This window comes from Drosophila takahashii, chromosome 3L, assembly GCF_030179915.1.
Source record: "Drosophila takahashii strain IR98-3 E-12201 chromosome 3L, DtakHiC1v2, whole genome shotgun sequence".
Classification (NCBI taxonomy): Eukaryota; Metazoa; Arthropoda; class Insecta; order Diptera; family Drosophilidae; genus Drosophila; species Drosophila takahashii.
The window spans coordinates 34,446,224-34,458,449 of record NC_091680.1 but is presented as its reverse complement, the minus strand read 5'-3'; the positions used below and the strand labels follow the sequence as shown (position 1 = coordinate 34,458,449).

General features: G+C 38.2%; 2 protein-coding genes and 1 long non-coding RNA gene across 3 annotated transcripts in view; 2 read left to right on the top strand and 1 right to left on the bottom strand.

Annotated features, from left to right (window-relative positions):
• The window catches only part of LOC138912833 (uncharacterized), a 216,800-nt gene that overhangs the window by 152,249 nt on the left and 52,325 nt on the right, over positions 1-12,226 (top strand).
• LOC138913090 (uncharacterized) lies at positions 4,483-5,594 on the top strand. Its single transcript, XR_011418669.1, has 4 exons — positions 4,483-4,638; positions 4,694-4,768; positions 4,823-4,976; positions 5,378-5,594. It is a non-coding gene; the product is annotated as an uncharacterized lncRNA (long non-coding RNA).
• The window catches only part of LOC108054899 (ubiquitin-conjugating enzyme E2 G1), a 42,014-nt gene continuing 37,207 nt past the window's right edge, over positions 7,420-12,226 (bottom strand). For both annotated transcript variants that reach the window (XM_070214302.1, XM_044392550.2), the window contains exon 3: positions 7,420-7,848. In XM_070214302.1, the coding sequence (XP_070070403.1) occupies positions 7,491-7,784 (294 nt within the window). In that variant the 5' untranslated portion in view covers positions 7,785-7,848 and the 3' untranslated portion in view covers positions 7,420-7,490. The remainder of the gene's footprint in view (positions 7,849-12,226) is intronic.

Here is a 12,226-nt window from a genome sequence, read left to right as displayed (position 1 = left end):
ACTTTTGTTCTAGTTTTTTTTTGTTCACTAGTTTTTTACCTTGTTAAGAGGTGTTTTTGTTTGATATCAGAAGTTTTTGTTTGTTTACTTCTGCTCTCACAGGAGCTAATATATACATTTAAATTTAAATTGGTCCATCATAATTTTAAAACTATTGTATTTAAACGAATTAAGTTAAAAAGGCGTTGAAGTTTTTCAAAATTCCTTTTAAACGAGGTATAGCACATGTCTGTAGCTTTAGTAGTGTAGAACTTACAAACTAACAAAATTTAGCTATTTTTAGCTTTTTTCCCGCTAAAGTAGCGGTTTTTCCAAAAGTCGTAGAACAAAAGATTCCTAAATACAGTTTTTAGATACATGACCCCAAAATACAGTTTGGACACCCACGTACAAAATTCAATGCTTAGGAAGCGTTAGTTGTTCTGAGCTGGCAAAAGTGTCTATTTTCGTTTCTTAATAACTTTTAAAAGTGATTTCTTACAGTAACATGATATATACCAAAATTTAAGAAATCTCAAGGGCTATACAGTTTAAAGTTGTAAGGAAAGTCTAAAAAAATTTTTTTTTGTTCATATCTTTTTAACTATTACATTTACACAAATCTCCAAAAGATTATAAAATGAAAGACCGATTTTTAAGGGGATACGACCACAGCCCAAACCGTAAGAGCTAGAGCAGCCAAATTTGTTCACAGTATTCCATTGGGGGCGTAGGCGCCCACTAAGGTCCGACATGTCCCCCCAGTGGCCCCAAACAGCTCCAATATCCATATTTAGAGCAAAAAATCATTAGATTTACTTAAGCTTAACTTCTAAAGTGGTTGGATTTTCGAAATTTGGTTTTTTCCGAATTTTAGGTTTTGAAAAGGCCTAATTAGAAATCTAAAATTAACTTTTCGATTTAAAAAATCTAAACCGCTGCTCCGATCAAGATGATTTTTCGCTCAATAGTTATTCTATGGCCCAAATGCTTAAGTTTATTTTTTTTGTTTTTAATATTTTATTATGTGTTTTTAACGAATTTATTTAGATTTTTTAAGTTATTGCGTTGCATTTTGCGGGAGCCTGCCGAGAGAGCGAAACCCCGAGAGCGGATGCCAAGAGAGCGACGGCCGAGAGAGCAACAGCCAAGAAATGGGGAGGGGTAGTGCTGCAGGGAAAGGGGAGGGGAAAGAGGCAATTTAAGTTAAATTTGTTTTAGATTTTAAAAACTTAAGCTCCGATCAATATGATTTTCGATCAATAGTCAGTCCTGTGGATCAAATGCTTAGGCTATATTTTTCATTTTGTAGCAGAAGTAAGAACCTTATTTAATTTCCACCATGGAAGAAAATAGAAAATTACTACAAATTCTGCAAGCAAAGAAAAAATGTTTTCAAGTTAAATATTAATCTTAAGATTCGAACTTTTGACCAAATACGTACATATGTACATATGTATATTTGGATATGTTTTGATGTGTGATACACACAATGTGTGTGTATGTTTCTATTCGAAAGTAGATAATGTGCTTAGATACAAATAAAATGATTTATTTCCTTTCAGCCAATGCAAAATTTTTCGAGCTTAAAATTAATAATTACACTATGCAGCATCAAAAATTAACCTCGATGAATGCTATATTTTTGGATTCATTACGAATTCCCATTTAAAAGATAAAGGGTGTATCTTTTAAAAAACTTTAACATCGAATTAAACCATGCATCCATTTGCCTCTGAGAGCTCCGCAAAGTTGACCAATTTCAGCATTTTTCGAACTTTGAGGTCCTTTTGCTAAGAATCCTTGCGTCGGGGAACTTTTTGGAAAACGCAGTTTAACTTGGGAATTCGTAACGAATCCAAAAATATAGCATCCATCGAGGTAAATTTAAAAAGCACTAAAAATGCTGCACAGTGTTATCGATCAAATGTGAATCTGAAAATAATACGTTACTTTGCTGTTTTTGTATTGGATGCCAATCTTTTACTGTGTGTACAAAGGTTTTCGTTTCATTCAAAACAAGAAATTTGAAAACAACAAATTCCAATTTACAAACAGGTGTACATTTGTGCGCAAATTAAAATTGCATTGATAACATTTTAACTGATAGAAGGTATAAAAATTCACTACTTTTACTTAGATCACATTCATTTATTATATAGCCCTGCCAGTAGCCTTCTGATTCTCTCTCTTGAAGGATCTTCCACAAAGATTGTTTACACAAAGGTTTTCAAAAAATTCTTGGTCAACTTGGTCCGATTTTAATGGCAAACTTTCGTCAAGTTGAGATTGTGTATGTATCGGCTTGAGCTCTGCAATAGTTGTCTCTTTTTCACTACTTTGATCGCCTATATTGAATGTTTTTTCGCCAATGCTCCTTCTATTTAATTGAAATGTGCTGTTTTGCACATCTTCGTTAAGTTTTTCTGGATTCTTTTTTGATGTCGTAGAATTATTCTTTTGCGCAGTATTTTTCTTCTCTTTATTTGTTCTCATCATAATTTCACAACTTCTTAAACAATTTCACAAAGAGTTAATTGTTGCACATAGTTCATTTAACTGGCTGCTCGGATCGGTTGAGCCCCCATGTAAGATTTATTATAATATTATAGGTTTATTTAATATGAATACGATTAAGTATATAGCCGAACAGGTAAATTATGTTAATACAGATTTCAAATGACCGACAGAAATTCGCGACTACTTTTGACAACTTTCAACTTTATTACGACTTCTGCGACTGGCTTCTTCGACTTGCTTCTGTGACTACTTCTCGACTTCATTCTCTTATCCTCTTCGGCGCTGCAAACTTCTCTTCTGACCAAATTAGCATTTTAGCAAAGGGTGGGAATGATGGGTGGTGTGTGTCAAGGATGGGTGTGCCAACTTGTGAGGTGATTGTACCCATGCCATCTTACATGCATATTGTATAACTATATATTTTTGAAATTTTTTTTACCCACAAAATCGCTATAAATTAAGTTTGAGTTTTATTTTTGATCACAACGAATAACTGTTATTTGTCTACTTTTATTATAAAACTCAAAAAATAACAGTTATTCTTTGAGTTTTACTTTACGAATCCGAAAATAATTGTTAAAATGTGATTTTTAACATAAAACTCATAACAGTTACGGTCCCTGCTAAAAATAACAAAAAACACGAAAGGAAGCTAGCTTCGGCCAGCCGAAGCTTATATACCCTTGCAGATAATTCCTATTAATTTACAAATCGCAAAAATGTTAATTTTCCTATTATTTCTTATTAATTTTGCGTTCGTTTCGATGGCAGCTATATGATATTGTAGTTCGTTTTTGATAAAATTAATATCGAAATTTGAAAATATTTGAAAAGAGTTATATCCTAGAGTAGAAGAGAATACAATAAAAACCAACGAAGCCATAATTTATTTCCTATTATATTCCCATTAATTTTCCGATCGTTCCTATGGCAGCTATATGATATAGTCGTCCGATTTTGAAAAAATTTTATTCGAAATTCAGAATTAGATAAAAAATGACATTTCCAATAGTAGGATGTTATAGGTTCAAAAACACCCAAGATATAATTTTTTTACATTTTTTTTCCCGATTGTTCCTATGAGAGCTATATGATATAGTTGTCCGATCCGGCTCGTTCCGACTTATATACTACCTGCAATAGAAAGAAGACTTTTGGAAAAGTTTTATCCCGATAGCTTGAAATCTGAGAGACTAGTTTGCGTAGAAACGGAAGGACAGACGGACGGACAGACGGACAGACGGACATGGCTAGATTGACTCGTCTAGTGATGCTGATCCAGAATATATATACTTTATGGGGTCGGAAACGTCTCCTTCACTGCGTTGCAAACTTCTGACTGAAATCATAATACCCTCTGCAAGGATATAAAAATCAGAGCTTGCAAGGTTCGGTCAACATTTTCAAAGTGTTGGAAAAAAACCTGTCACTATACCCTGTAGTTCTCAAGGGGGCCGGTGGCACTTTCGGGGTAGAAAAGGGATCGACCACCCAGTGGTCCCTTAAGGGTCAATAGGTGGCGTGTGTATTTTTTACAAGAGCAAAAGAGTTAGAGTGAACTTTTCTATGTGAACACTTCTATATGAGTTTAAAAAATTGTAAAATGAAATTTTTGACAAGTATATAATGATTTTAATAACGAATACAACTTTATTTTGTTTTTATAAAAAACAAATTTAAAAAAAGTTAAAATAATAAAATCCAAACTTAATAATGAGATAAAATAAAATAATAAATGATAGAATTTTATTTCTTTTTATATTATTTATATTTAATAATGAGCAATTTAGCTGCAGCAATATTTTTAACAATAGCGGTGGTTCAGTAGCAAAACGTTTTCTTTCCTTCCATAACAAGCGGATTTTATTGATGCTTAGATATATAAAATAAATATATAAGTACCTAATTTTATATACATATAGAACTAAACAAAAATAATATTAGCGAATGTTTTTATTGCCATCGATTATACGATATCGGTAGTCGCAATATTAATCGTAACGGATTGCCATAACTACCCAACCCCGCTACCATCACTAACCCAACGTTTGCGCCAAATTTTGTAAACATTGTATTTAATTTGTCTTATTGTACATTTAAAGTGTTATATTTTGTTGTGATCTGAAGTGTCGTCAACAGGTGAGTAACACCATGAGTTGTGCAAGTGAATTACCTAATAATGTGTGATATTTAGCCATGAACAGCAACAGGCACATTCGTCGATTTGTTAAAGAGGAGAAAGAGAAATAGTGGTGCAAAGGACTCCTACGTAAGTCTTTTTTCTTTGATATAAATATTTTAGTGAAATTTTCTTCCTTTTTAGATTAAAGCCATGAGATCGTTGTTGCTGCCAGAAGGGGGTTTAAAAAACTTGCGGAGGGTTCTCACGGATGAGTTTGTTGTGGGATTTAATGTTAAAGGCCTTTCTGGAAAAAAAGCCGTAAACTCCTTTACACATTTCTATGGTGCACTTCACGGTAGGTTATTATTATAACTGTATTTTTTATAATACACTTAGTTTCTTGATTCAATTTCAATCTATTTACTTACAATGCCATCTGTCTTTAATCCTATTTCTTTCTGTCTTTTTCTGCTTTTCACTTCTAAAACATGGTTTGATGTAAACAGGCTTGTATAACAAAATCTAAAAATATATATTTAAACCCATGCGGAGGGAATTATAATTTAGTCCAGAAGTTTGTTACGCAGTAATGGAGAATTTAACCATGTCCGTCTGTCTGTCGGTTCAAGTTTCAAAAGCGTGAAATAAGTCTACATTTAACTGTTGGTTATTCTTATTTTATATTTTTGCTTTTCTTGCCGAAGTTAGTTTCTGTTCTCATTTTATTTTAAAACACTAAAATCTTATTTTTTTTAGATATTGTTTCAGAATCTGGTAATGCAGAAATATTGATTCCCAAGGCAATTCAATTGCAAAAGAAACGATTTTTTAAAAATAAATCCAAATCAAATAATAACAACAATGAGGCACTCAACAAAAACGTGTCAGCAGAGGAATTTGTTCAATAAATATAAATTAAAAAAATAGAAAAATTGTCTACTTATAATACAATAAATTAATTTAACAAAAAGTATTTTTTCTTGTGAAGTTTCATAGCATTCAGCTTTTTTGGTATTGAAAACACCAACCCCATTTCATACCCCTTTTCGCCACAAAAGGGACCGATAGGTGGTCCGATAGATGGTCCGATAGGTGGCCCCTTTTGTGGCGAAAAGGGGTATAATATGGGACCACCTATCGGTCCCTTTTGTGGCGAAAGGTAATGCAGAACTTCGCCATATGACCACCGCCTAGGACATGCCGTGGTAAAAGTGGATAGAAATTTACATTGCGGGTGGTATAAACGGGAGTTAGTCCCAAGCCCCCGGTGTATGGCGATTTCGCTAGTTCGGGACCAGTCCCGGCGAACTACAGGGTATGAACAGATCTCGAAAACTACAGAAGCGAGAAGATTTGGGATTTCCCACACATATTCTTGGGCTTCCTACGCAGCGCAAGTTTTTTGCAGCCGAGCGCCACGCCCCTAACGTCGACAACGACGATTTTAAAATGTGTCTGGCGCCCACACCTTTAAAGATTGATTCGATTGGCCAAACAAAATTCCAGAAAATCCGTTTTTTATACCCTTGCAGAGGGTATTATGATTTCAGTCAGAAGTTTGCAACGCAGTGAAGGACACGTTTCCGACCCCATAATGTATATATGTTCTTGATCAGCATCACTAGATGAGACAATCTAGCCATGTCCGTTTCAATGCGAACTAGTTCCTTAATTTTAAAGCTATCGCGATGAAACTTTCCCAAAAGTCTTCTTTCTATTGCAGGTAGTACATATATCGGAACGAGCCGGATCAGACCACTATATCTTATGGCTACCATAGGAATAATCAAAAAAATAATAAAAAAAAACCATTGTAACGTCGTAGAAAGTAGGCGTTTTGATTTTTGACAATGTAAAAACAACATTTTCAGTAGGCATACCTGCAAGGGTATATAAACTTCGGCTGGCCGAAGTTAACTTCCTTCTTGTTCGCTATGAAGTAGGCATTTTGATTTCTGACATTTGAAAACCCAAGTCTCGAAAATGGCCAATATACATCTGATATACCTAAACGGGACCCATCAAGATAAAGCGTTTGAAGCTCTCAAAGAAAGTAAGTATGCATTTGAACTGCAAGGGTATACAAACTGTGGCCTGCCAAGGTTAACTTCCTTTCTTGTTCAAGTAGAAGTTATTGACGAAGAGTGGCTTCTAAACTAATGAATGTAAAAAAGTAATATTATTTTGTCTATTACGACGACGAAGAAGGGGCGAGAGACGGGGCGAATTCGCGAGAGCGAAGAAAGCTTTATTGCGTTCCCACTCTCCAACAAACTTCAAAAATACATTACATTTTTGGACAGGTTTTTTTATTTTACATGGAATACGACAAGTAGCTATCCAATGGATACAAATAATATGATGAGTTTTATAGATCGATGGATTCTTTAGATCTCTTGCTGTGAAGGCTAAATTTTACCAGCCTTAATTTTCTCTAAAGAAGTTCGTGAGCTTTTAAAACAGCGGTATCCAAAAACAAGCAGCCTCGGCCCAAGTATGGCAGCAGCTCAGAAAATTCCAAGAAAATAACATACTTTGTCATAATTACTTTGAAATACTTACGGTCATACATACATACCTGTTCAATCAAAAAATATCTCCTGCCTTATTCCCTGCTAAAACCCTGCCACAAGCGTCACTTCCCATTAAGTTTACTAGTTCCAAATCCAAAACAAACATCTTTCTATACACTTTAGATATACACAAACTTAATTTTGATTGCGTAAAATGGAATTTTAGGCAAGATACTTTTTGACGTAATTACAGTTACATCGTTTAAAAAACCACTTCAATATGTCTACATAATTCAGTTAATCCTTTTAATGTATAAAATGTTTAATATAAATATACAAATATAGGGCGAGCTGCTTCACGAGCACTCTTCTTGACTTTTCCGGACGCAACGAGCAACTTTGCGTTTAAAGTCGGTATAAGATTCTCGCCATTCTTTAGCGGCATCTACGTTTGCTGGAGACTCATCATTAGGATCAGCAAGCATTGATATTACAGATATCAAAATAGTCTCCACTGTGTGCACGGGTAACCAGCGCTCCGATGCCTTTTCGTAGCCCCATTTGTCGTCTCCAGGCTCATGTAAAATAGAAATACAGACATCTCCATTTTTCTCAATATTTGGGTGCCAAATTTCTGTTACAAACTTCATTCGGGGAGGTCGCAAAGGATATTCTTTGGGGAAGTACAGATGTGCTTTAAAAAAACCTCCTTCACTGTGGGTAAAAAATAAAAATATTTTATTATTAAGGAGAAGTTTAAGTAAACACTAAAATTTGTCAGTCAAAATATTAATACGATCTTGGGGATTCCACCACCCAATACTACCCACCACCACCCACTTCCCGCCTTCAAGGAACGAAGCCGCCATCAGTGGCAGTCAATCATCAGTAATTGTCGGTCGCGTGTAGACGTGTTTTCTTAGCGCTCCGGAAAAACAAAAGAAAAACAATCTTTCACCCAGTTGAAAACGTTCGAAAATTTAGAACGGCGTGGTCTTGCGTTTCGCGATGCTAATCGCATATTGTAAACTAAAGTTTTAATTAATTAATTAATTAATCTTTACGCACTAACAATAAGCAAATGATTAAGAACGTGGATCAGCGCACTCAACGCCAAAAACAACAAGACGAAGCCCGTGAAAAAATTCAGAGAGAGCAAGACAAACGTCGTCTTTCTTTGGCCCGCAACAATGCTTATTTCTCTTTTACGAATAATACTCTAGAACCGAAAGTGCAAGAAAATGCAATTTTACTGACCGCCGAAAACCAGAGAGCTAGTTCTTGCTCTCCCGCCCTGCTTCTCAACGCTCAAACGCCATGGAGTGAGCAATGCAAAACTCCAACCGAGCTTCAGCCACCTGGTGCAACAACAACAGCAACTACTACGTCAACTACAACGGCCTCTGTCGCCAACATTGCAATAACGACTCCACTCTCTTCTTCTGCAGCGGGTAAAGCAACAACACTATTAAGTGCAAAAATCGGGTCAAACGGCAAAAACAAAGCTATGGTTGAAGAAATGACAAATCCCCAAGCGGGTTCGGCCATGCAGACAGGCATGGATCGCTACATAAATATTTCCCTCGCCCTCAAAAAATGCTGACGGCAATAAGCCCAAAGTAAACCGTACCAGCAAAGGCCCTGAAAATCTCGGGCCACTAAATGGAAATAGATTTTCCATTCTGGCGGAGCACGAAACAGAGTCTGAACAATTAGCCCCAAGGAAACTGAAGCCGCCACCTATCTTTAATCGGGAGAAGACCTCGAATGCCCTAGTCAACAAAATAGTTGAGCTAGTCGGAAAAGATAGCTTTCATGTTATTCTGCTTATGAAAGGGAATATAAGTGAAACTAAACTGCAAACCAGAACTGAAGACGATTTCCGATTTCCAAAAAGAATTACTACACGTACCAGCTAAAAAGCTGCAAAGGCTTGCAAGTTGTGCTTAAGGGAATAGAACCCGAAATTACAGAGGCTTTAAAAGAAAACGGTTTCTGTGCAAAAAATGTTATAAACATTATGAACAAAAACAAGAAGCCGCAACCACTATTCAAGGTCGAGCTAGAGCCAGACAGCAGAACTTTGAAAAAAAACACAGTGCACCCGATCTACAAGTTGCAGTACCTGCTGCATCGTAGGATCACAGTAGAAGAGCCGCACAAACGGAACGGGCCAGTGCAATGCACGAACTGCCAGGAATACGGACACACCAGGGGTTACTGCACCCTCAGGTCAGTATGTGTAGCTTGTGGAAACATCCACGACTCCGAGCCCTGCCCTGCCAACAAGGAAGACTCTCTCACTAAAAAGTGTGTAAACTGCCAAGGAAACCACACAGCAAACTACAGAGGCTGTCCAGTCTACAAGGAGATGAAAAGTCGGATGCAACGAACGACAACGGCACGCTACCAGAACACACAGAACAATTACATGAGATCACAAACGACACCGGAAGTTTTCTTCGCAAAAGCAGCCAGGTCTTCATTTGGCCCTTCAATAAAATTACAGTTGGGCAACTGCAACCTTGCCAGCTTGTTTTGGAGAAAAGACGTTTGAGGCGTGCTTGGCAAACCAGCAGATCGCCATCCTCGAAACAAAGTCTTAAGGAAGCTGGTCGCAGACTTACCAGGGCCCTAAGGCACGAAGAAGTAGAAGCACAACGCCAGTACATTGAGAAACTTTCACCCACCAGCACCAAGCATCCCTTGTGGAAGGCCCACCCAAATCTAAGTGCGCCGTCCGAAACAGTAATCCCCGATAAGAGACTCTTCAGGCAGCTGGGCCAGAAGCGACAAAGACAGAGCTTGTACATTCGCTTTACACCTTCGAAATGTCTTTCAGCCAAACCCTGCAACAAATTCATTCGCACTACCGTCGCCGCCAATTCGAATCGAAACTGAGACGGACCCAATTCAGTTTCAACCAAACGAAGTTGCAAAAGTCATCAGCGAGCAATTGAAACCAAAAAAGGCCCCAGGCGGTGATCTCATAACTGCGAAAATGCTAATTGAACTCCCAAACTGTTCAGTTGAGGTCATTTGTAAACTCTTTAACGGGATTATACGACTTGGCTACTTTCCAAAAAAATGGAAAAAATCGGTAATCATAATGATCCCAAAGCCAGGAAAAGATCACACAATACCAGCTTCATACAGGCCGATAAGTTTACTCTCGTGTCTGTCAAAACTGCTCGAAAAATGCCTTTTGACGCGCATAATCCCATATCTGAAAGAGCACAACGTTATTCCGGCATCAATTTGGCTTGCGAGAAAGCCATGGAACAATAGAGCAAGTCAACAGATTAACAACGGAAATACGGTCTGCATTCGAATATCGAGAATACTGCAGTGCGGTATTCCTTAATGTTGCACAGGCTTTCGATCGAGTCTGGCTTGATGGCCTTATGCACAAAATCAGAACTATTCTGCCGGAAAACACTCATATGATACTTGAATCGTACCTTTACAACAGAGAATTCGCCGTGAGATGCAACACTACAACATCAGACGATTACACTATAGAGGCTGGAGTTCCCCAAGGTAGCGCCCTTGGTCCAACTCTGTTTCTCCTTTACACCGCAGATATTCCCACGAACGTCCGGCTAACTACTTCCACATTCGCAGACGATACCGCGATCATAAGTCGGTCCAAATGCCCAATTCAGGCAACAGCACTACTAGCTGATCACCTCGTGGTAGTGGAGAGGTGGTTATCAGACTGGCGTATAAAAATAAATGCACAAAAGTGTAAACACATAACGTTTACTCTTAACAGACAAACGTGTCCCCCGCTAACTCTGAATAACACGCCACTTCCACAAGCTGACGATGTAACGTACCTTGGCGTTCACCTAGACAGGAGACTTACATGGAGGAAACATATCGAAGCTAAGAAAATTCATCTAAAACTAAAATCCATTGGCCTCCATTGGCTCTTAAATGCTCGCTCCCCCTCTGCCTGGACTTCAAGGTCCTGCTCTACAATTCAACGCTTAAGCCAGTCTGGACATACGGCTCCCAGTTGTGGGGAAACGCGAGCAGCAGCAACATCGACATTATCCAGCGAGCACAATCAAAAATCTTGAGAACTATCACTGGGGCACCTTGGTATATTTGGAACGACAACATCCACAGAGATCTTGGCATTCTGCCCGTAAAAGACGAAATATCAAAACAAAAAGCGTCCTACCTCACCAAGCTAACTTCTCATCCAAACCAACTCGCCAGGGGGCTAGCCAGGGTCTCATACCGGACCCGATTGCAACGAAATGACCTTCCAGCTCAGCAATAGTTATTAGAGCCCTTTAATCTCGCGTCAGTCATCATGACTGTTAGATAGTTTTTTTAATTTAAGATTTTATATACTTATTGTTAGTCTCAATTCAGAGAAGATCCAATAAATAAAATGCATACGTAATAAAAAAAAAAAAAAAAGTGGCAGCCGACTTCAATCTCGAGCCATCACTCGGTTCCTCGAGTCGGTCATTGATCATCCACTCGGGTCCCACTCGGCTCGCCGAGTTAACATTCGCAAACCCAAAGTGGCCCGCCCCCAAACCTTTTACCACCCTTGAAGACCTCAGTGGTCTCGGAACCTACTCTCATTTAGAAGTAAGGGGTATTAAAAAGGGACGACGTGGCCGGGGCATATTTTCCGGCGCAACCAAAAGCCGTTTCTCTCTCGCCCACAGGAATCCAACCCCTGCGTGACTACACAAGGACGATTAGGAGCCGCCCACAATCGCACTGGACGACAATGCTGAAGTACGGACCAGCCTCGCCGCGCTATCTTTGTCTTACCTCTGTAAGTTTAAGGGCCGTTTTCTCGTCCGTACTTTAGTATGCCTGCCGGGACAACGGAGCGATAAACAAAAAATGGTTTACTCGTCCTTATGTTAGCGCAGGTAGGGACAAATTTTGTCTCGGTACTTCATCCAACGTGCAAAATTTGTGCGGTTGGATTGTGCGCAAGTATTGCCAGACATTTGAGCGTTGTCAATCTGGTTCCACTCTTCATTCGAAAACAGGTGATTCTATTTACAGTTAAATACAAATAAATGTATTGATTTTAAAATGAATTCCCGAGCGATTT